Source organism: Schistocerca gregaria, chromosome X, assembly GCF_023897955.1.
Source record: "Schistocerca gregaria isolate iqSchGreg1 chromosome X, iqSchGreg1.2, whole genome shotgun sequence".
NCBI classification, from domain to species: domain Eukaryota; kingdom Metazoa; phylum Arthropoda; class Insecta; order Orthoptera; family Acrididae; genus Schistocerca; species Schistocerca gregaria.
The window spans coordinates 36,118,270-36,136,390 of record NC_064931.1 but is presented as its reverse complement, the minus strand read 5'-3'; the positions used below and the strand labels follow the sequence as shown (position 1 = coordinate 36,136,390).

The following is an 18,121-nucleotide window of genomic DNA, read 5'->3' as shown; positions in this document are numbered from 1 at the left end:
ATAATAAAATACGAGAAATCAGAGCTTGCACCAAAAGATTTAGGTGATTAGTTTCCCTACATAGTACGTGAGAGTGTAGTGGTTGAAAGCTAGTCTGAAAGGCATTGTATGAACCCTCTGTTTAACACTTAATATCTCTGGTGAGTAATTTTGAACTGTTCTACTAGTGGAGGCATATATTCTAAGTATGGTTAAAAATAAACAGACATTACTGGTCAAGCTGGGGCTTCTTTCTGTACAAAGCCTACATAATATGAAGATGACGATACTGATCTGGAGCAAGGGAACAGTTGAATCTGAGTTTTATACAGGGCATATTATTAGGGGAGGAACCAAAATTTAATAATTCTAAATGTGGGAAGAGGTCATTATATTAACCACCATGGTTGGTGACTGTTTGTCTTGCAGCAAGTCAGGGAAAACATTGAGGAATGACCATGTCTCAGAGTATGGTTGTTGCAAACTATTAAGATCAATTGAAACACATTTTCTATGGATGCAGGAAACTAGATGCTGTTAGACAACAATGCAGAGCAGAATCATAAAAGTAATAACTCTCCCAATGTTGTGACAAATTCATAAGAAAGAAATGGAAAATGGAGGGTTTTTCTTTCTTGTCTCTCTCTAATTCATTTAACAAATGTGAGGAGATTAGAAAAAATTAATATTGATAAAATTAGCAATTTTCGAAAATTGACAAGAATTGATGCTGATATCACTGTTTGTGGAAAGAAATTTCAAATTATAGTAAAAGATGTACTTCTGATACTTAGACTTATTTTATGACACTTACTAGTTTGGTTAACACATTATTTGTGAAAATTCTGTGGGCTCTGTTTAAAAAGTGATAAAATTCACATAAAGGATTCACGATTGTACATTATCATGTTGAAATAACTAATTAAATAAAGGAATCAAACAATAGGAAGTCCAGAGTGCTATGTTGACTGTCTGTTTCAGCATGTGATGACACAGGCTTATGAGGGGCGTTTCAAAAGTCCAAGAGGTGTCATCACTGGCGCGTATTGAGGTCATGTTTAATTAGTAGCATCTTTGGAAAGAACTCACACCAAGTTTCAACTATATTGGTCTATTTCTTTGTGTTTGGCATTCGTGTGAATCAAGGAAGTCGAGTGATTGTCAAAAAATGGATGAAGAAGAATTTCGTGTGGTGATGAAACATTAGTTTATGAAAGGCAAAATGCCTCAGGAGACTAAAGAGAAGCTTGATAAACATTACGGTGACTCCACACCTTCGATTAGAACAGTTTATAAGTGGTTTCAAAATTTTTGGAGTGGTCATATGGGTACAATTCATGCTGAATGTTCCGGACGCCCTGTGGGGGTTATAACTCCAGAAATCATTGATAAAATCCATGATATGGTGATGGATGGCAGAAGAGTATAGGTGTGTGAGATTGCTTGTGCTGAGGGCATCTCGAATGAATAGGTACATAATATTTGTTGTGTTGGCAGAAGAGCCAACACCGTGTTACAAGAGGAGGCCGAAATGCACACGTTTTAACTCACGCAGGCAGGCGTGAGGAGTGAAGAACTATACTGACGTGAGGTCTGGAACATGACAAGAAATTATAATTCAGAAAGCGGATGTAATTAGTTTGATACTTAACTTTAATCCATTAATGATGAACGTCGCTCTTGAAGGTACATGATTCAAAATATTATCTGTTCAGAAGACATATAGTAACTGAATATGGCGCCTTGCTAGGTCGTAGCAAATGAAATAGCTGAAGGCTAAGCTAAACTGTCATCTCTGCAAATGAGAGCGTATGTAGACAGTGAACCATTGCTAGCAAAGTTGGTTATAGTGGCGACACGCGGGTCCGACATATACTAACGGACCGCGGCCGATTTAAAGACTACCACCTAGCAAGAGTGGTGTCTGGCGGTGACACCACAATATTTTGCATAAAAATTTGGACATGAGAAAGCTATCTGCAAGATGGGTTCTGCAATTGCTGACGCTTGACCAAAAACGGAATGATGTGAAGTTTTGCAAGGATGGTTTGCAGCTGTTCAGGAAGAATCCGCAGGACTTTAAGCGTCGTTTTGTCATTGTGGATGAAACATGGATACATTACTATACTCCTGAGACCAAACAACAATCTAAACAATGGGTTACCAAGGGAGAATCTGCACCAAAAAAGACGAAGACCAGTCCTTCAGCTAGAAAGGTTTTGGCGATTGTCTTTTGGGATTCGCAAGAGATAATCTTCATTGACTATCTGGAAAAGGGGAAAACTATTACAGGTGCATATTATTCATCGTTATTGGACTGTTTGAAGATTAGCTGCATGAAAAACGCCTGCGATCAGACCGAAAAAGCCCTTTTCCATCATGACAATGCACCAGCACACACCTCAGCAGTTGTGGTCGCAAAATTAATGGAAATAGGATTCCATCTCATTTCACATCCCCCCATATTCTCCAGACTTGGCTCCCTCAGACTACTATTTGTTCCCCAATTTTAAGAAATAGCTTCCGGGACAAATATTTTATTCAAACGAGGAGGTGATTGCAGCAACTAATAACTATTTTGCAGACTTGGTCAATTCCTATTATTCAGAAGGTATCAACAAATTAGAACAGTGTTGGATAAAGTGTATAAGTCTAAAAGGAGACTATGTCGAAATATAAAAAAAGTTTACCCCAAACACATAAGTAGTTTTTGTTTTTGCATGGGCTTTTCAAACACACCTCATATGGCTTAATGCTTAGAGCATTTGAATTTAAAAAATACAAAGCTATTTCCTCCTCTAGTAGATGGAATGGACAATGCCAAGTTTTTGAAAACTGGAAATAAATGTCTGAGCTGTGATTGAGATCAAATAAATTTGGTTATTGCACACACAGTGATTTTCATGCTCCTACGGCATTTGCGTCTTTTGATCAAAAGAAATAGTGAGTTATGTTGATTGTTTTACTAACTGTTAGGCAGATTATAATCTTGAACTGTTACTAACTGTTAGGCAGAGTATAATCTTGAACTGAAATCAAAAGTTTCATTTGAAATATTTTTGAGATGATTACTGTTCATTTAAATAAATTTTAATAAGTGTACTGCGACATACATGGTGCCAGTGGCAAGGATGGTGTCACACAGTGCCATGGTGGTAGCAGAAAGATTGTTTGAAAACAGCTTGGGCTGTTCATGTTATTGTCGGAGGGTAGGAGGGTTGGAACTTAAATAGTGGAAACTATTTATTCACAACCGATAGAAAAGAGATACATGTTTGCACCTGTTGCTCTCCTTCAAAGTAGTCACCAGCTTTGTGTAGAACCCATTGCCAGCAATGTGGAAGGCATAGTATACCATTAGCAGAGCCTATTCTATTGATAGTGTAAGTGGGGTGGTTTAAAGTTATGGTGATTCTCGTGTACGACTGTGATGGTGTTATCCTAACGCATTACATTCCTCCACGACAGACCTTCAATTCACAGTATTACTGTCTGCTTTTGGAGCATCACCTGCAACCAGCTTTGCGAAAGAAGCGGCGACACTTTCTGCGCAATCCACCCATCATTTTGCAAGACAATGCATGGGCGCATTCAGCCCTAGGTATGGCTGCTCTGTTCGATCAATGGGACTGGGAAGTCCTGTACCATCCACCATCCTCTCTGGACTGAAGTCCTTGTGACTTTTTACTTGATTCCGAAGATGAAGGAACCACTTCGTGGCATTCGCTTCAGAACTGTTCTCCAGAGATTCGACAGGCAGTAGACCGCTCCATTCCCACCATCAGAACAGACTCTGCTATTGGTATGCCAAGCCTTCCACATCACTGATAATTGGCTCTACACAAGGCCGGTGACTAATTTGACAGACAATAACAGGTGCAACCATGTAACTCATTTGTATCGATTGTGAATAAATAGTTGCCAGTATCTAAGTTCCAACCCACGTATAAGATCTCCTGTGGTAATGTTGGCTGTGGGTTGCAGTTGCAGCAAGCTGCTGTCTGTACCTGTACTATTGGTTGTATCACAGGTAACCAAACTAACAGAATAACACTCTTGACTACACAGTATTGACCTCAATTGTAAAAACATATCTAGATAAAAAAAAATTCTCTCACCATGCAAAAATGGCTTCTTCAACAAGACGTAGACTAGTTTCCTTCTTGAGATTTGTCAAATATGAGTTAATGTCCCATTTCTCGTTACCTCAACATCAGTGCCACTGTAGAGGCTGGGAGTAGCTGGCCTTTACAGTGGATGATGGAACTGGGTTGTTAAGAGGTCAGGAAGCTGATAGTTCACCCTGAGTGGGGTAGGCCAGTGGTGGAATGGCGAGTGGATGCCTGGTTGTCATCTGACATTTTGTCATGAAAAAAGCATTGTTAAAACATTGATTTATTGCTCAGCAAACTGCAACAGTCGTCACGATACTCAAAAAGTCATCACCACAAAGCATAAGCTGTACACCGCTGGCAAGAAGGTGCTGCTACCAGCGAGTAGCTTGTCATTTCTGGCTGCTAGCGGTGTCACTCAGCTAGTGAAGTGATGACAGTGGCAACTCGGCAAGGACACTGATTTCAGCAGCAGGCAGTGGTTCACAATAGCAGCCACACAGGCTAGAGGCAGCAATGAGATTCGGGCATGGTAAGTTGGGCACGCAGTATCACTCTGTGTGGAGGAGATGCCTCTCAGCAATAGTGCCTGCCCATGCTAGGGGAGGTGGACAAAAATGAGTTTGCCTATGGTGACTGACCTGTTTTTAGCCTCAGGCTCGAGCTGTAGACAAACAGCATTGGAGGCCAGCAGGGGTTGAAGTAGGCCAGGAGGTGGCCACCAGTTCAAGAGTACTATGTCAGCAGCAGCAGCAATGTCACGAACAGCAGGGCCACACATAAAACTGACAGAGTCTAGCAGTGGCATCTAGTTGATCCATCCAGACTTGTAAACCAGACCCCCCCCCCCCCCCCCCCCCTCTCATTTCCCCATTCCCTCCGGCTCAGAACTGGTTGGTGTCAGACTCTTACTGTCCAAAATACGCCTCAACCAGTCCTCATTTTGACGAGATGTCGATAAGATTCGTGTAAGTAACAACAGAGCAACAATTCAGACACGGACAAATCAGGTCATTGGCAACACAGCTGCTCTGCCTTTCTACTGCATCAGTGATATTACACCTCTGGTCCCTCTGCTTGGCCAGGCTGTGTGACAACTGTTTGATGCTTTGATGACAGTACTTGTTGTATCACCAGGTTACTCCTGACCTGCTTCCATGAGGCTCTCGCATTACCTGTGGTAGTGCCAAATTTTTATTCAGCCATGCCAAGTAAATTAGCTGCAGTGCAACACTATGTTAAACTTGACACTTCTCTGTGTACAAGGCCTTGATATGACCCTGTTCTTGAAATATGGATTCACTGTTATTGTTCTATTAGGTCATTGCACTTAAAAAATTGTACATATGGTGCATAAAGAGTAAATTTGCATGTGCATTTACCATCTACTCTATTACTGGTCTCTGTACTCCTTGAGCACCTGCAAGTTTTATCATTGCGAACACTCCATATGAATCATCTGTAAGGAATAAAGTTTCCTGGTCTTCATATGAAGTACTGTCTTTTGGGAATTATTATAGCAAATATTGAAAATTTTTGCCAAAATTTGAGTAGATTGTTAGCTTGGCAGATAAGATGGTTCAAAAATGTTTAAAAATTGTAACTCAGTATTATGTACTGTTTTAGATAAGAATAGATTTGAGCAAATCCTACAACTTAGCTGGTAGCCAATAATGAACATTAATTTAGTTAGATAAACATGTGACATTAGTGATACAAATGATCTGATGATGCACTCATTGTATAATCTGTGACAATGTGTTGCTTTTGAAATGTTTGAAACTGATATTTGTATAAATTTGAAGTTATTTCTCTTGGACACTTTACATGACTGTATAGTAGTAGTAGGTTACCGAGTAAACAATAAGTTTTACATTTAACCATGTCAGGACATTAATTGTGTGAGTAGAAAGATATGACTTCTGCACAGCAGTGCAGATGGTACAGGACTGTGTGTACAGGAATGTACTTACTAACAGGCAAGCCATCCAACTATTTCTTCTTATTATCATTGGGTTCCTGAGTGAGAATCAGTAGCTCCACATGCACTGGATACAGATAGACAAAGATTCAGCCAGACCACCGACTGGGAAGAACACATTATGCAAGCTATTGAAGTAGTTCCAAGTGGTCGAGGTGTGTGATACATCTCAGTGCATTGCATGGAGGATACTTCAAGGGCAGTTCATTATCACCACCATCAATGTGGTATTTTGCCAGCCAGTCACCACCCACAGGAGAGAGAACTTTGATCGTTAGTTTATTACATAAACTGATATTCGGTTGTTGTACCTCCAGTCTTGTGTATAGCTGAGAGAATATTTGGAAGATATGGAATAGCAAACTTTCACACCCAGCATTTGTGAGCAGAAGAAAATCATCATGGTACAGTTTAGGCAAGACACCAGCAAGAATTTAATATGTTGAGTGGAAATATACCTTAGTGTCTGGTAGGTCCATATGTTCTCTCATAATGTTTTGCTTGTGCTCTCTATTCACTACAAAGACTTTATTTGGAACACTCTACCAGACATGCTACAGACTGGACTACTTTGAAGCAGCTTATGGGTTATGCAGGATGAAACTGAAGCACATATCAATCATAAATTTTCTGCAACAAGACATTTATAATCTACACACACTTCATCATTGAGTCAAGGAAGTCTGCAAAACCACTCGGCACTTTTAAGAATGATTAAAAAAGTAGTGAGTCCATAAGCTGATAAGTACATGTTTAGAAGCAAGAGGAGGACATTTTAAACATTTATAATAACTTCCTAACTTGACAGCTTTGTAAACAATTATTTCATTAATAATCCAAAAAAAGTGTTGATAGCCATATGGTTATATGGACATTTTTCCTGGTTTTGTTGTCGGGAATCTGGTCCCAGATAGTTCTGATACTCGATGCATATTGGTAGGATGAGGCAGGATGAGTCCATTGGTTGTTCAATAGTTTTCCTTCCCGTGTCTTTAGAATTCAGCCCCTAGAGGAAGTTAAAGTATTTAGTGCAGAGTAGGGCAGAGTTCCTCATCTGCTCCGCCATCCCTAACACCATCAAAGTATTTCACCAAGTATACACAACCAATATAAATTTCCCAATACACATAGGGCTCCTTTATCCTGCTCCATTCTCCTTTAATAACAGGAAAGAACAACCCATTCTGCTGAATTGAAGGACATTAGACACTGAAGGAGTCAGATTCAAACGCCATTCGTCCAAATGTAAGTTAGCATTGTTTCTTAAATACCCTTCAGGATATTGTTGGAATGGTTCCTTCTGGTAGCCCATGACCTATTTGATTCCCCAATCTTGGCCAACTGAACAAATATATGGTCTCTCTTGACAGGATGGTAAACCTAGGCTTTCTTCCAGAGAAACAAGTAAACAGATATTGGAGAGTGTCAAGGAACACAAAATTAAAGAATATGCAGTTCTCACTTAGGATATCAATTTTCTGTTGAGCCTGGCCATTGTATATCAGTTGGAGGAGAAATAGCCAGAAATGAAGGTGAAGCTGTCTAGCCAAAGTTTACCACTCCTATCGCTGGGCTGGGGCAGAGTAGTTTTGGACTGCCTGGATTCATGTTGTCTTCAGACATATTTCATTTTATTCTCACGGGAGACCTTCCTGACAGTGGCATACACACTTTAGTGTGCTGCCATACTTCAAAGGAATGTGTCATAATCTCATTAGGGCAACTATAAACATGATGGAATTATGGCCTACCCTTTGTTAACTAATGAGAAGATTATTGTACTATGCTTATTAAAATGTGGTGTATTACCTACACATAAGAACTGCAGTGATGATTATAGTAATGTATTTAGTTGTTCTTTTTTTTTAATATTGTGTATATTTCAAAAAAGAATCGTTTTCTTGAATTTTTAATGCACGTACCCGTGCACTGTGTGTGTGTGTGTGTGTGTGTGTGTGTGTGTGTGTGTGTGTGTGTGTTATGGGCCTTTAGCAATATTTTAACTGTCATACATTTTTAACCACATAGTTTTGAATGGACTATAAAGAATACGCTGTCAGACATCTCAACAGAAGCCATCATCATTGTCCTTTAGAAACAATTCATGTAATATCTGTTACCTGACCTGCTAGTTACATTGGTGATTGTTATATCGGTGATTGTTATAACCATAGGCACATCACTCAATGTTACTGAAAACTCACACTTGGTAGTAATATTATGAATCAGTTATTTAATGGCATCAAAATTTTTGTGCATTACTGCTATTGAAGGATGTTTAGAGCACAGATTAGATTCAAAAAATATTTTTTTCCAGTAGAACTTTTGAAACCAGTTTCTGTTTCTCTTGAAGGGAAATACAGTTGCAAAAAGCAGGTCAGTGAACAGTGCCAGTCTTCTGTGCTAAATCTTTTTTGTGATTATCCAAAAAAGTACCATAACAGGTATATTTCAGAATGTGGGTTATTCAGACTCATGAAATGTAGGAAAGGGAAAGAGTGGGTGAGAAATTGTAATGGCTACCTGCACAGTGCATGGTGGTATTGTAATGACAAAAGTTGAAAATTTATACTGGACTGGGACTCAAATCCAGATTTACTGCTTCTCATGAGTGGTTGCCTTAAAAACTTGGGCCATCCAGATACGGCCCCTACCAACTCAAATTTCCAGCTTACTGCACACTGCAAGGCAATGTCTCTCATCCAATAAACTCACTGCTCACAAAACCTGATAACCATAGTAGTTGGGATGACATTTGTGCACTAGCACAGAAACAAAATCCAGGAGCCATTACCCTCTCTTTCAGAAATGTGTATATTTGAGTGGTATCTATTCTGTCAGACATATCTGTCTGCTGGAGTGGTTGAGGCAGCTGCTCATGAGAAGCAGTAAATCCAGGTTTGAGTCCCAATTTTTATCAAAAGATTAATAGAAGAAGGATTCTGTGTGAATTTTCTCTTCCGGAAATATTTGGCGCCAGGAAAGTTCTCTGAAGTCAAAATACTGTCTTACTATGATACTTTGCTATGTCTCAATGTGCATATTGATACCTTTGGGATTCTCACATGAAGTTACAGTTTGGTTTTTGAATTGATTACTAAAGTTACTTTCTGATTGGTTGCTCATTTGTGACCCTATTCCTAATTTGTGTATTTGATGACATAATCAACTTGCGGAGTGATGTTTTGGAGTCTTGATAATGAACAAGACTAAAATGCCTATCATTTATAAACTTGCGTCTAAATGACATCACTAAATATGTTGCATATTATCATGAATAAATGATTATAAAAATTTTAATGATCAGTGTAAATTTACTGAGAGACAGGAGTTAATAATACTTAAGCAAATAATGCAGTAATGCTCATTCAATCTGCCCTGATTCCGTAGTTGTCCCTCAGAGGGCATTTGACATTTACACGCAGCAGATGAAGTAGTATAAAATAAACAACACATTTGTCATATAATGCATCGTCAAGGGAAGGAAGTATCAGTTTTTTGGTTGGTGTGTCACACAAGAATCCAAGACAATGACCAGGCTAATGTGGCAGCAATGGTCACTTGCTACAGAAAACAGTGTACTTTCACATGCTGTAGCTTCAAAGATTTGGCTGCTGATGATTCTGCCGACCCCGCCACTCCAGTAGCTAGATGGACCCTGGGGCTATCCATTCTGTGAACGTGAAGTAATGTGTACGATCCACGAGAGCCTTTACCTCAAACAAAAATAGGTACTAAATTCCTTGAAAAAGGCAAATGTTGTCATATACAAGAAAGGGATTGGCAAAGATCCATTGGTGTCAGAATTGTAACAAGCCCTGTGGTGCCTGTTTAATGTTGTATCCAAGCTACAGAGAGAATCTTGCTTACCTCTGACTTGAGGAGCGTAGAGCCTGAGCAGATTGGCTTCTGAAAGGCTCTGTGTGCAGAGTTTCTCAGAATGACGGACACCTCAGATGCCAAGTCTGTCACAGAAACAGTGGTTGACATGGGCAGAGCCTTCGACAGCGTTTGGTGCTAAGTACTGTTTGACTGCCCAAGGGATTGAAATGTAGAAATTGCTGCAGTGACAGATGAGCTGTTCTGCCAACCCTTGGGTGGGTGCTAGAGAAGCAGACCATAAAAGGATGTCCACTCGGTCCAGTCTGTGGCCCAGTGTTGTAGGCTTCGTTGCATTTGCAAAGAACTTCACAGGTGGCATAAGACAGATCGAGTGTTGGGCTGCACCAATGGAGCAAAAGTGCCAGTATATTGGTTTTGAGGAGAAAATTCTTTTCTTAATGTGGAAATCAGTGGGTGAAGGTGATGATGATGATGAGTCCCATACTCCGTTTACCGAGCGTAGGGGAGCGACGCGGGAGACCCGCGCCGCCATACTAGGCAAGGTCCTAGTGGAGGTAGTTTGCCATTGCCTTCCTCCGACCGTAATGGGGATGATTGATGATGATGATGATGAAGACGACACAAACACCCAGTCATCACGATGCAGGTGAAAAATCCCTGACCCCGCCGGGAATCGAACCCGGGACCCCGTGCTCGGGAAGCGAGAACGCTACCGCGAGACCACGAGCTGCGGACTGGGTGAAGGTACAAAATAAAAAATAAAAAATAAATAAAAACCTGCTGTAGTTTAAGTTGAAAGTGGCTTCAGAATGATTAAGAGTAGTATGCTACCCTCTGACACATAGCAGCCTCCTCCTGCAGGAGACACCCCAGGGGGCTCACAACTCTTGTGAGCATGTGCGTGGCTACCATAGGGCTGCAGCCTTTGCAACATTACTTCCTTTCCATACTGCAAGCATATCTTCCAATATCCCTTCCCCCCTCCACCTCATCGGATGGATTTTTTTGTTGCCAGCACTGCTTGGACCTGGTTTATAATTGAGCCTCGAGTTTCTGCTTTAGGCAGATTGTACAACTTTTCAGTAAATAAACACATGGTCCTCATTGTTGTGTTTGACCTACCACTAATTTTCAAAATTCTCCAGAAGTGCAGATGATGCAGGGATGGCCACCCAATGCAGTGTATGCTCCACCTCCGTGCCTTTCTGGCTGTGCACTCTTCCCTTCAATCAGGTAATACACCAAGAACCCATCACGGTAGCCGTCCCATTGTGGGAGGGGAGGGCAGGGAGGTTGTCAAGTATTTGGCACTGAGGCCGTGTGGTGCCCGTGGGGAGAGCCCCTGTTCGGAGTGGGTTGCACCATGGTGGATGAGATGCAAATGAAGCGGATGAAGTTATCTCCTGCTGGTGGCCATACAAACCCACCAGTCTCTATGAAAGGACAGTCCTCTTTCAACATAGAGAGATGCAGCCCTAAAATTTTCCCTTCCCTGGCTACGCTGTGGGAAGAATATAGGGCTAAGCGGCAAGCGGAGCAATACTCCTCAAAATACTTGGTTTGTACAAGGATTTACAATGATTCATTCTTGGCCACAAAGCCCTTATTCTTCGTGGGAACTTAGATGACAAGTTTGGGGAAGTGGCAGCCATCTCTAAAATGTAATCCCGGGTTCGATTCCCGGCGGGGTCAGGGATTTTCTCTGCCTCGTGATGGCTGGGTGTTCTGTGATGTCCTTAGGTTAGTTAGCTTTAAGTAGTTCTAAGTTCTAGGGGACTGATGACCATAGATGTTAAGTCTCATAGTGCTCAGAGCCATTTTTTTTCTAAAATGTAAAGTGGGTCAGTTTTTATCATAGTGGCATCCCCTGCCCAGTCAATGGGCACTGTTCCATTGTAACAAGATGGGTGACATACCAGTGATTGTCACTCCACATAACAGTCTAAATTTGGTTGTGGGCATCAGTTTCCACAGAGACCTGTTCTTACAAACTGAAGATGAGCTACATGCCAACTTGGAGTGATGGGGTGTGCACTTTGTCCATAATGTATGTAGGGGGCTAAAGGGCAATATGGTTGCTACTGGTGCCTTCATCTTGTCTTTGAGGGCAATTTATTGCCAGAAAAAGGTATACCAGTGGAATGTGAAACCGTATGTTGTCTTGCTGCTTCCCCGACACCAACTTTGAGATCGATGGGTTCCCACCCACCGGTGACATTGGCCCCCATCTCCCAGTCTGAGATGAATCACCTTTGTCTGGCTTCTTTCACCAGGAAGGGAACCCTAAGGCATAACCTGCCCCCTTGGTCCCTTCATGGCCTCACAGTACATCGACAACGTTATTCTCCAGTGACTTTGAATGGTTTTTTCCATCACTTGGCTGAGTTACAATATCTGTTAAACACTTCCCCTGCCTTCTGCATTGCCCTTCAGAAGACTTGAGTTTCTAGCAATGCAGACGCCAGTCCTTCATGGGGATGATATAAGAATTGTGTGACCTATGACAGGGTATCGAGCGGGGTTTGCACATATGTTCTAGACACTGTGTATAGTGAACTTGTGCCTATCAGTACGCCTTTGGAGGCTTTTACCATCTGCAGTGTTTACCTCACTCCCATTGATAAAGTGTCTCGAGATGTACTGTTTGTATTGGTGTGTCAACTCCCCCCCCCCCCCCCCCCTCTCAACCCCACCTTTCCTTATCTTGGGTGATTTCAACACCCATGACCCCTTTTGGGGTGAAACCATTTTGACTGGCCTGGTAAAGACCTCAAAAATTTACTGGCCCAACTGGATCTCGGCCACTTGAATGTCAGTACACCCACACACTTTGGTGTAGTACACAGAAGTTTCTCAGCCATTAACCTTTCCATCTGCAGCCTTTGTCTTCTCCCATCCATCCACTGGAGGATCCACAATAGCCTGTGGTAGCGACGACTTCTCGATCTTGCTATGCCTCTCTCAGCATCAATCCCCTGGATGCCTGACCAGATGGGCTCTAAACATTGCCGACTAGGGTACTTTCACCTGTCCTGCCGACCTTGGCTCCCCATCACGTGGAGATATCGATTAGGCAGTCCACAATACAACTACAGCCATTCTTTCAGCAGCTGATTTAGCGGTCCCCTGTTCCTTGGGTTCACCCTAATGGAAGACAGTACCTTGGTGGTCATTAGAAATTGCAGAAACCATTAGAGGTTGTAGGTGGGCTCTCCAACACCATAAGTGGCACTCATTGTGGGGCACCTCATTGCCCTTAAGTGGCTCTGTGCCCTGGTCTGCCATGTGATAAAAAGATGGAAGTAAGAATTGCTGTGAATGGTATGTTTTAACAATAGGACCACGTATCTCTCGTTCACAGGTTTGAGCTAATATCAGACGTCTCTACGAATACCAGACACATGCAGGTGTACCTGATATTACCTCAAATGGCACTGTCTACACTGACCCAGACACCATCGCCAAACATGTTGCTCTGCACTATGCTCGAGCCTCAGTGCGACACAATTATCAATCTGCATTTCGTGTTCCAAAACAGCTGATGGAGTGAAAAATATAATCTCTTACTACATGCCATGTGGAGCCATATAACGTGCTATTCAGTTAGTGGGAATTTGTCTGTGTCCTAGCCCACTGCCCAGATACAGCCACAGGGCTGGACTGTATCCACAATCAAGTGATCAAACACCTACTGGCAGATTGTCAGTGTCATATCCTTGCCATCTCTAACCCCATCAGGGAAAGGGCAAGTTCCCATCACAAACGTGATAAGACATCATTGTTCCAGTTCTGAAACTGGGTAAGCACCATCTAGAGATGGACAGTTATCCTCCAATGAATATGTCCAGTGTTTTCTGTAAGTTGCTTGAACGTGGAGTGAGCCAGCAGATGTGTTGACTCCTTAAGTCTGTGGATCTTCTGACTCTGTCCCAGGATGGTTTTCAGAAGGCCATTCCATTACTGATAATAGGGTTTACCTGTAGTCTGCCATTTGAACAGCTTTTGCTTGATGTCAACACCTTATAGCCCATCTTCTTCGACCTGCAAAGGCTTATGACACCACACCCTTGCTACATTAAAAAAGTCTGGTCTCTGGGATCCACTCCCGGTTTTCATCCAGGACTTCCTGTTGCAGTGTATGTTTCGGGTTCAAGTTAGTGCTTCCCACAGTACCCCCATATCCAATAGAATGGGGTCCCGCGGGGCTCTGTACTTTTTAGTAGCCATAAATGGATCAGCAGCAGCTGTGGGATCCTTAGTATCAACCTTCTTGTACACTGATGACTTTTGGCTGTACTATTGCTCCTCTAGTGTGGGTGTCGCTGAATGTCGATTATGAAGCGCCATATGAAAGGCACAGACATGAGCTGTCACCCATCACTTTCGATTTTCAGCCACCAAAACTCAAATTGTGCGCTTCTGTTGACATTGTACTCTTCACTGACCTTGTACTATTCGCCCACAAACAGAACTTCACCTCGACAACCAGCTACTCAATGTGATGGATACTCATCGCCTGTTAGCACTGGTCTTTGATTCTCAATTGACTTGGATTCCCTATTTTTGCCTGCTTAAGCAAAATACACTTTGTTGCCTGAGTAACACCAGCTGGGGGGGTGCAGATCGTACTACCTTCTGCAGCTTTACAAAGCACTGATACAATTATTATGGGAGTCTGGAATATAGTTCAGCATCGTTCTTAGCATTGTGGATACTGAATCCGATACACCACTGTGCGATTCAACTTGTGACAGGAGCCTTTTGAACTAGCCCTGTGAAAAGCTTACTCGTGGCCATTGAGCATCAGGTGCCAACAACAGCTTGTCAATTATGCTACCCACATTGGCATCTCCCCTAAGCATCCAAACTACTGACTATTCCTTCCAAACATGGTAATCAATCTCCTGGAATGGCAGGGATTACGATCGCAATCCGCATCCAGTCTGCCTCTCTTAACTTCAGTTGTTTCCTCTTCCACCTGCCCTCTGGATCCACTCCCATACACCTCCACAGTGCATCCCTCAGCCACAGTTTCATTTACGTATCACAAAGTCTCAATGACTCGTTTCATCCGAGGCCCTCTGCCGCCAATTTTTCCCCATCCTTGGTGCATCCTGGGATTCAGAAGTAGTCTATACTGGTGGGTGGATGGTTGCTGTTCATGGATGCTTTGCTTATACTCTCACGGGACATATTGAACTGTGCTCCTTGCCGGGTGGCTGTAGTGTTTTACTGCGAGTTGATAGCCATCTCTCGCTCTGTTGAGCACATTTGTTCCTGCACTGGTGGGTCCTTGCTCATCTGTAGCGAATCCTTGACCAGTTTGCCAGCTATCAACCAGTGCTACCCTTACCATCTCTTGGTCATTGCTATCAAGGATTCCCTGTATGCCCTTGAACAGTGTGGACGCTCAGTGGGATCATGGTCCCAGGGAATGAACTTGGTGATACCCTGGCCAAACTGGTTACCAGTAAACTGACTTTCAAGATCGGTATTCCGGAAACACCTCAAATCAGTATTATGCCATCAAGTTTTAAGTGCCCGGAATATGGAGTGGCTCACTCTGGCACTTAATCAAACTAACTGTGGGTAATAAAGTAGAATACTGGTATGTAGAGATCCTCCATGCAGGCCTCTCGCGAAGACTCTACCATCCTTTGCCAGGTCTGCATTGGCCATACTTGGCTGACTCACGGTCATCTCCATAGTGAGGACCCGCACCACTATCCTTGTAGCTCCGATTTGACGATGGTCCACATTTTGACGGACTGTCTCAACCTAGCTGCCCTGCGATGGGCACTTAATCCACCTCACTCACTACCACTGGTTTTAGGAGATAATGTCTCAGTGGCTGACTTAGTTGTACGTTTTGTTTCTGAAGCAGGCTTTTACCATCCTTACACCACTTAACATCATTGGCACCTTGAGGGGTTGGCAAAGCACGTTGTCTCCTCTGCCCAGACCAGGCTGCAGCTGTCTGGGCTTGTCGGTCCACTCTGGTCCTCACCCTGCCTGCTTTTTAACTCTTTTTCCTCCCTCTTGCTTGCTCTGTTAGACTTGTTCATATTTTGTCTCTCCGTGCTTATCTTGCACTGTCCATGTTGCTAGTCTTTCCGAGGCAATCTGAGTGGAGTACCTATGGTAAGTGGCAGGTGCTAAGGGGATGTATGTCCCTCACTGTACTGTTTTCAGGGGCTTATGGCTGCTCCCTAGATGGGGCACCTTGCCTGCCTTCCTTTCTATGTCTCCCTTTCTTATTTTTGCCCCCTATCTCAGCTTTGCTGACCTTGGTAGACCTTGAGGTTTTCTTCCCGTGGGTTTTGCATAGTAGGCTGCATTGGATCTACAGTCATATAGATGTGTCTGTTCGAGGAAGAAGGGACTCATGATCTGGTAGTTTGATCCCTTTAATCATCCAACCAACCAATTCAGCAGGAGAACCCACAAGTGTACTGTTGGCATGATGTACCAGTTTCAGTGCACCATATTTTAATTTTCTACGTGTTATACACTGATAAGAGAGCAGCAATTTGTCTAGATAAAATTCTGCCCTCCGTTATGTATAACAAAAGGACAGGTATGGAAAAAATTGCATGTTTTGTGTGTAGTTCATATTCTTGCCCAAATTAATGGGTGTAGTATCAGTGTAATTCTTTCTTGGCTGTCATTTACTATATTACTTATTTAACCATACCTGTAGCAAAGTAATATAAGCATGGACACTAAAGAATGTTTTGATGTGTACCACAAATGTAGAAACTACCACTTTGATCACACAAATTGTACAGTATTAGTTCAACCCTTGTAAATTGTTCCTACAGTAATTACATTGTTTGTGTATGAAACTAAAGGACATTGTTAGTTAAAATTCTGTAAACATTAGTTGGCTGCATTGCTGGTGGTGAAAACTACTATTGTGGTTTCACAGCAGCAGCCTGTCTGCACCAGAGGAGGAGTGTAAACAGCTGTTCATCTGAGTGAAAGTGCAGGCATTAGAAGGTGATTTTTCAGTTTGGAAAAGTGAGTCTGCAACATACAGTATCTCACCGAAGGCGAAGATAGTGTCAGAAACACTTGAAAGATGATATACACTCTAAGACACAGAAAAAAAGAAAGACACACAACACCAAGTAATTATCTGAGTGCGATGGAAATTGGTAGTTTCTACTGCTTGTCTTTGTGCTTGCCAAATCCTACCTTAGCCAGCAAGGTCTCAGAGTCTCTCCCCAGTTGAGAACGTTTGGAGAATTATGGGTAGCATCCTAGAACCAACTCATGATTTTGACAATTTATCACACCAGTTGGACATATTTGGCATGACATTCCTCAGAAGGACATCCAACAACTGCCAGTTATTGACTAGGTCAATTTATGAAGTTCCTTCTGTTGAATAAATCATCCAATTTTCTCTGAAATTGTAATGGTTTGTGTGTCTGTGCAAGTGCATCACATCTCAACCGATTCCCATCCAATTTGAATAATTCCTTCAGGGTTCTCTCTCTCTCTCTCTCTCTCTCTCTCTCTCTCTCTCTCACCTGTTCAGTAAGCTTTATTTCTTTAACTCATAGTAGGTTTCAGAAACAAAAGTGAATTTGTGATAAGATGATGATATTTCATTTATGATTTGGTCCTTGATTCTGGAAAGGTTTTCTAGGTGTCTTCAAATTTCTGACTTTCTAAATCATAGATTTATTTTGTGGACTGTCAGTGGATTTTACATTATAGGAGATACAGCACAGTGTCAGTTTTACATTTCCAAATCACAAGTAATAGTGATAGTTTTTACTTTCATGAACATAATTTTCTTAAAAAAATGTTAAGCTGGAATATAATTATTGTTTCATTTGTACTAGGTCTTCCTCCACTGGCTACAATCATCAAAGGCGAACTGCGATTGGATGAAGAACTGGATACAGAAAAATTAATAGTGCGTCTCAAGAATGAAGATGAGCCTCCTGTTACATTTGCTCTCAACAGGAATCTATTTGTTCAGCTAAAAATTGTTAACTGTGAGTAATTGAATGTCTTCTGAAGTTACCTATAGAAACAATTGATAAATAGGTATGGTAACGTCAACAAAATAATATGCAGTTACGAAGAGCTGTAAGAGATGTTTTGCCTACAAAAATTTTACTCGTAAGAATTCAAGAAACAACGTAGTACTTCAAACATATACATGGTTATAATACATGGTTATAAATGCAGT

At 42.0% G+C, this 18,121-nt stretch overlaps 1 protein-coding gene across 1 annotated transcript in view; it reads left to right on the top strand.

The window, feature by feature from the left end:
- The window catches only part of LOC126298656 (zinc finger FYVE domain-containing protein 9), a 390,138-nt gene that overhangs the window by 229,086 nt on the left and 142,931 nt on the right, over window positions 1-18,121 (top strand). Inside the window, exon 9 of the mRNA XM_049990071.1 lies at window positions 17,769-17,924. Within this exon, the coding sequence (XP_049846028.1) occupies window positions 17,769-17,924 (156 nt within the window). The remainder of the gene's footprint in view (window positions 1-17,768; window positions 17,925-18,121) is intronic.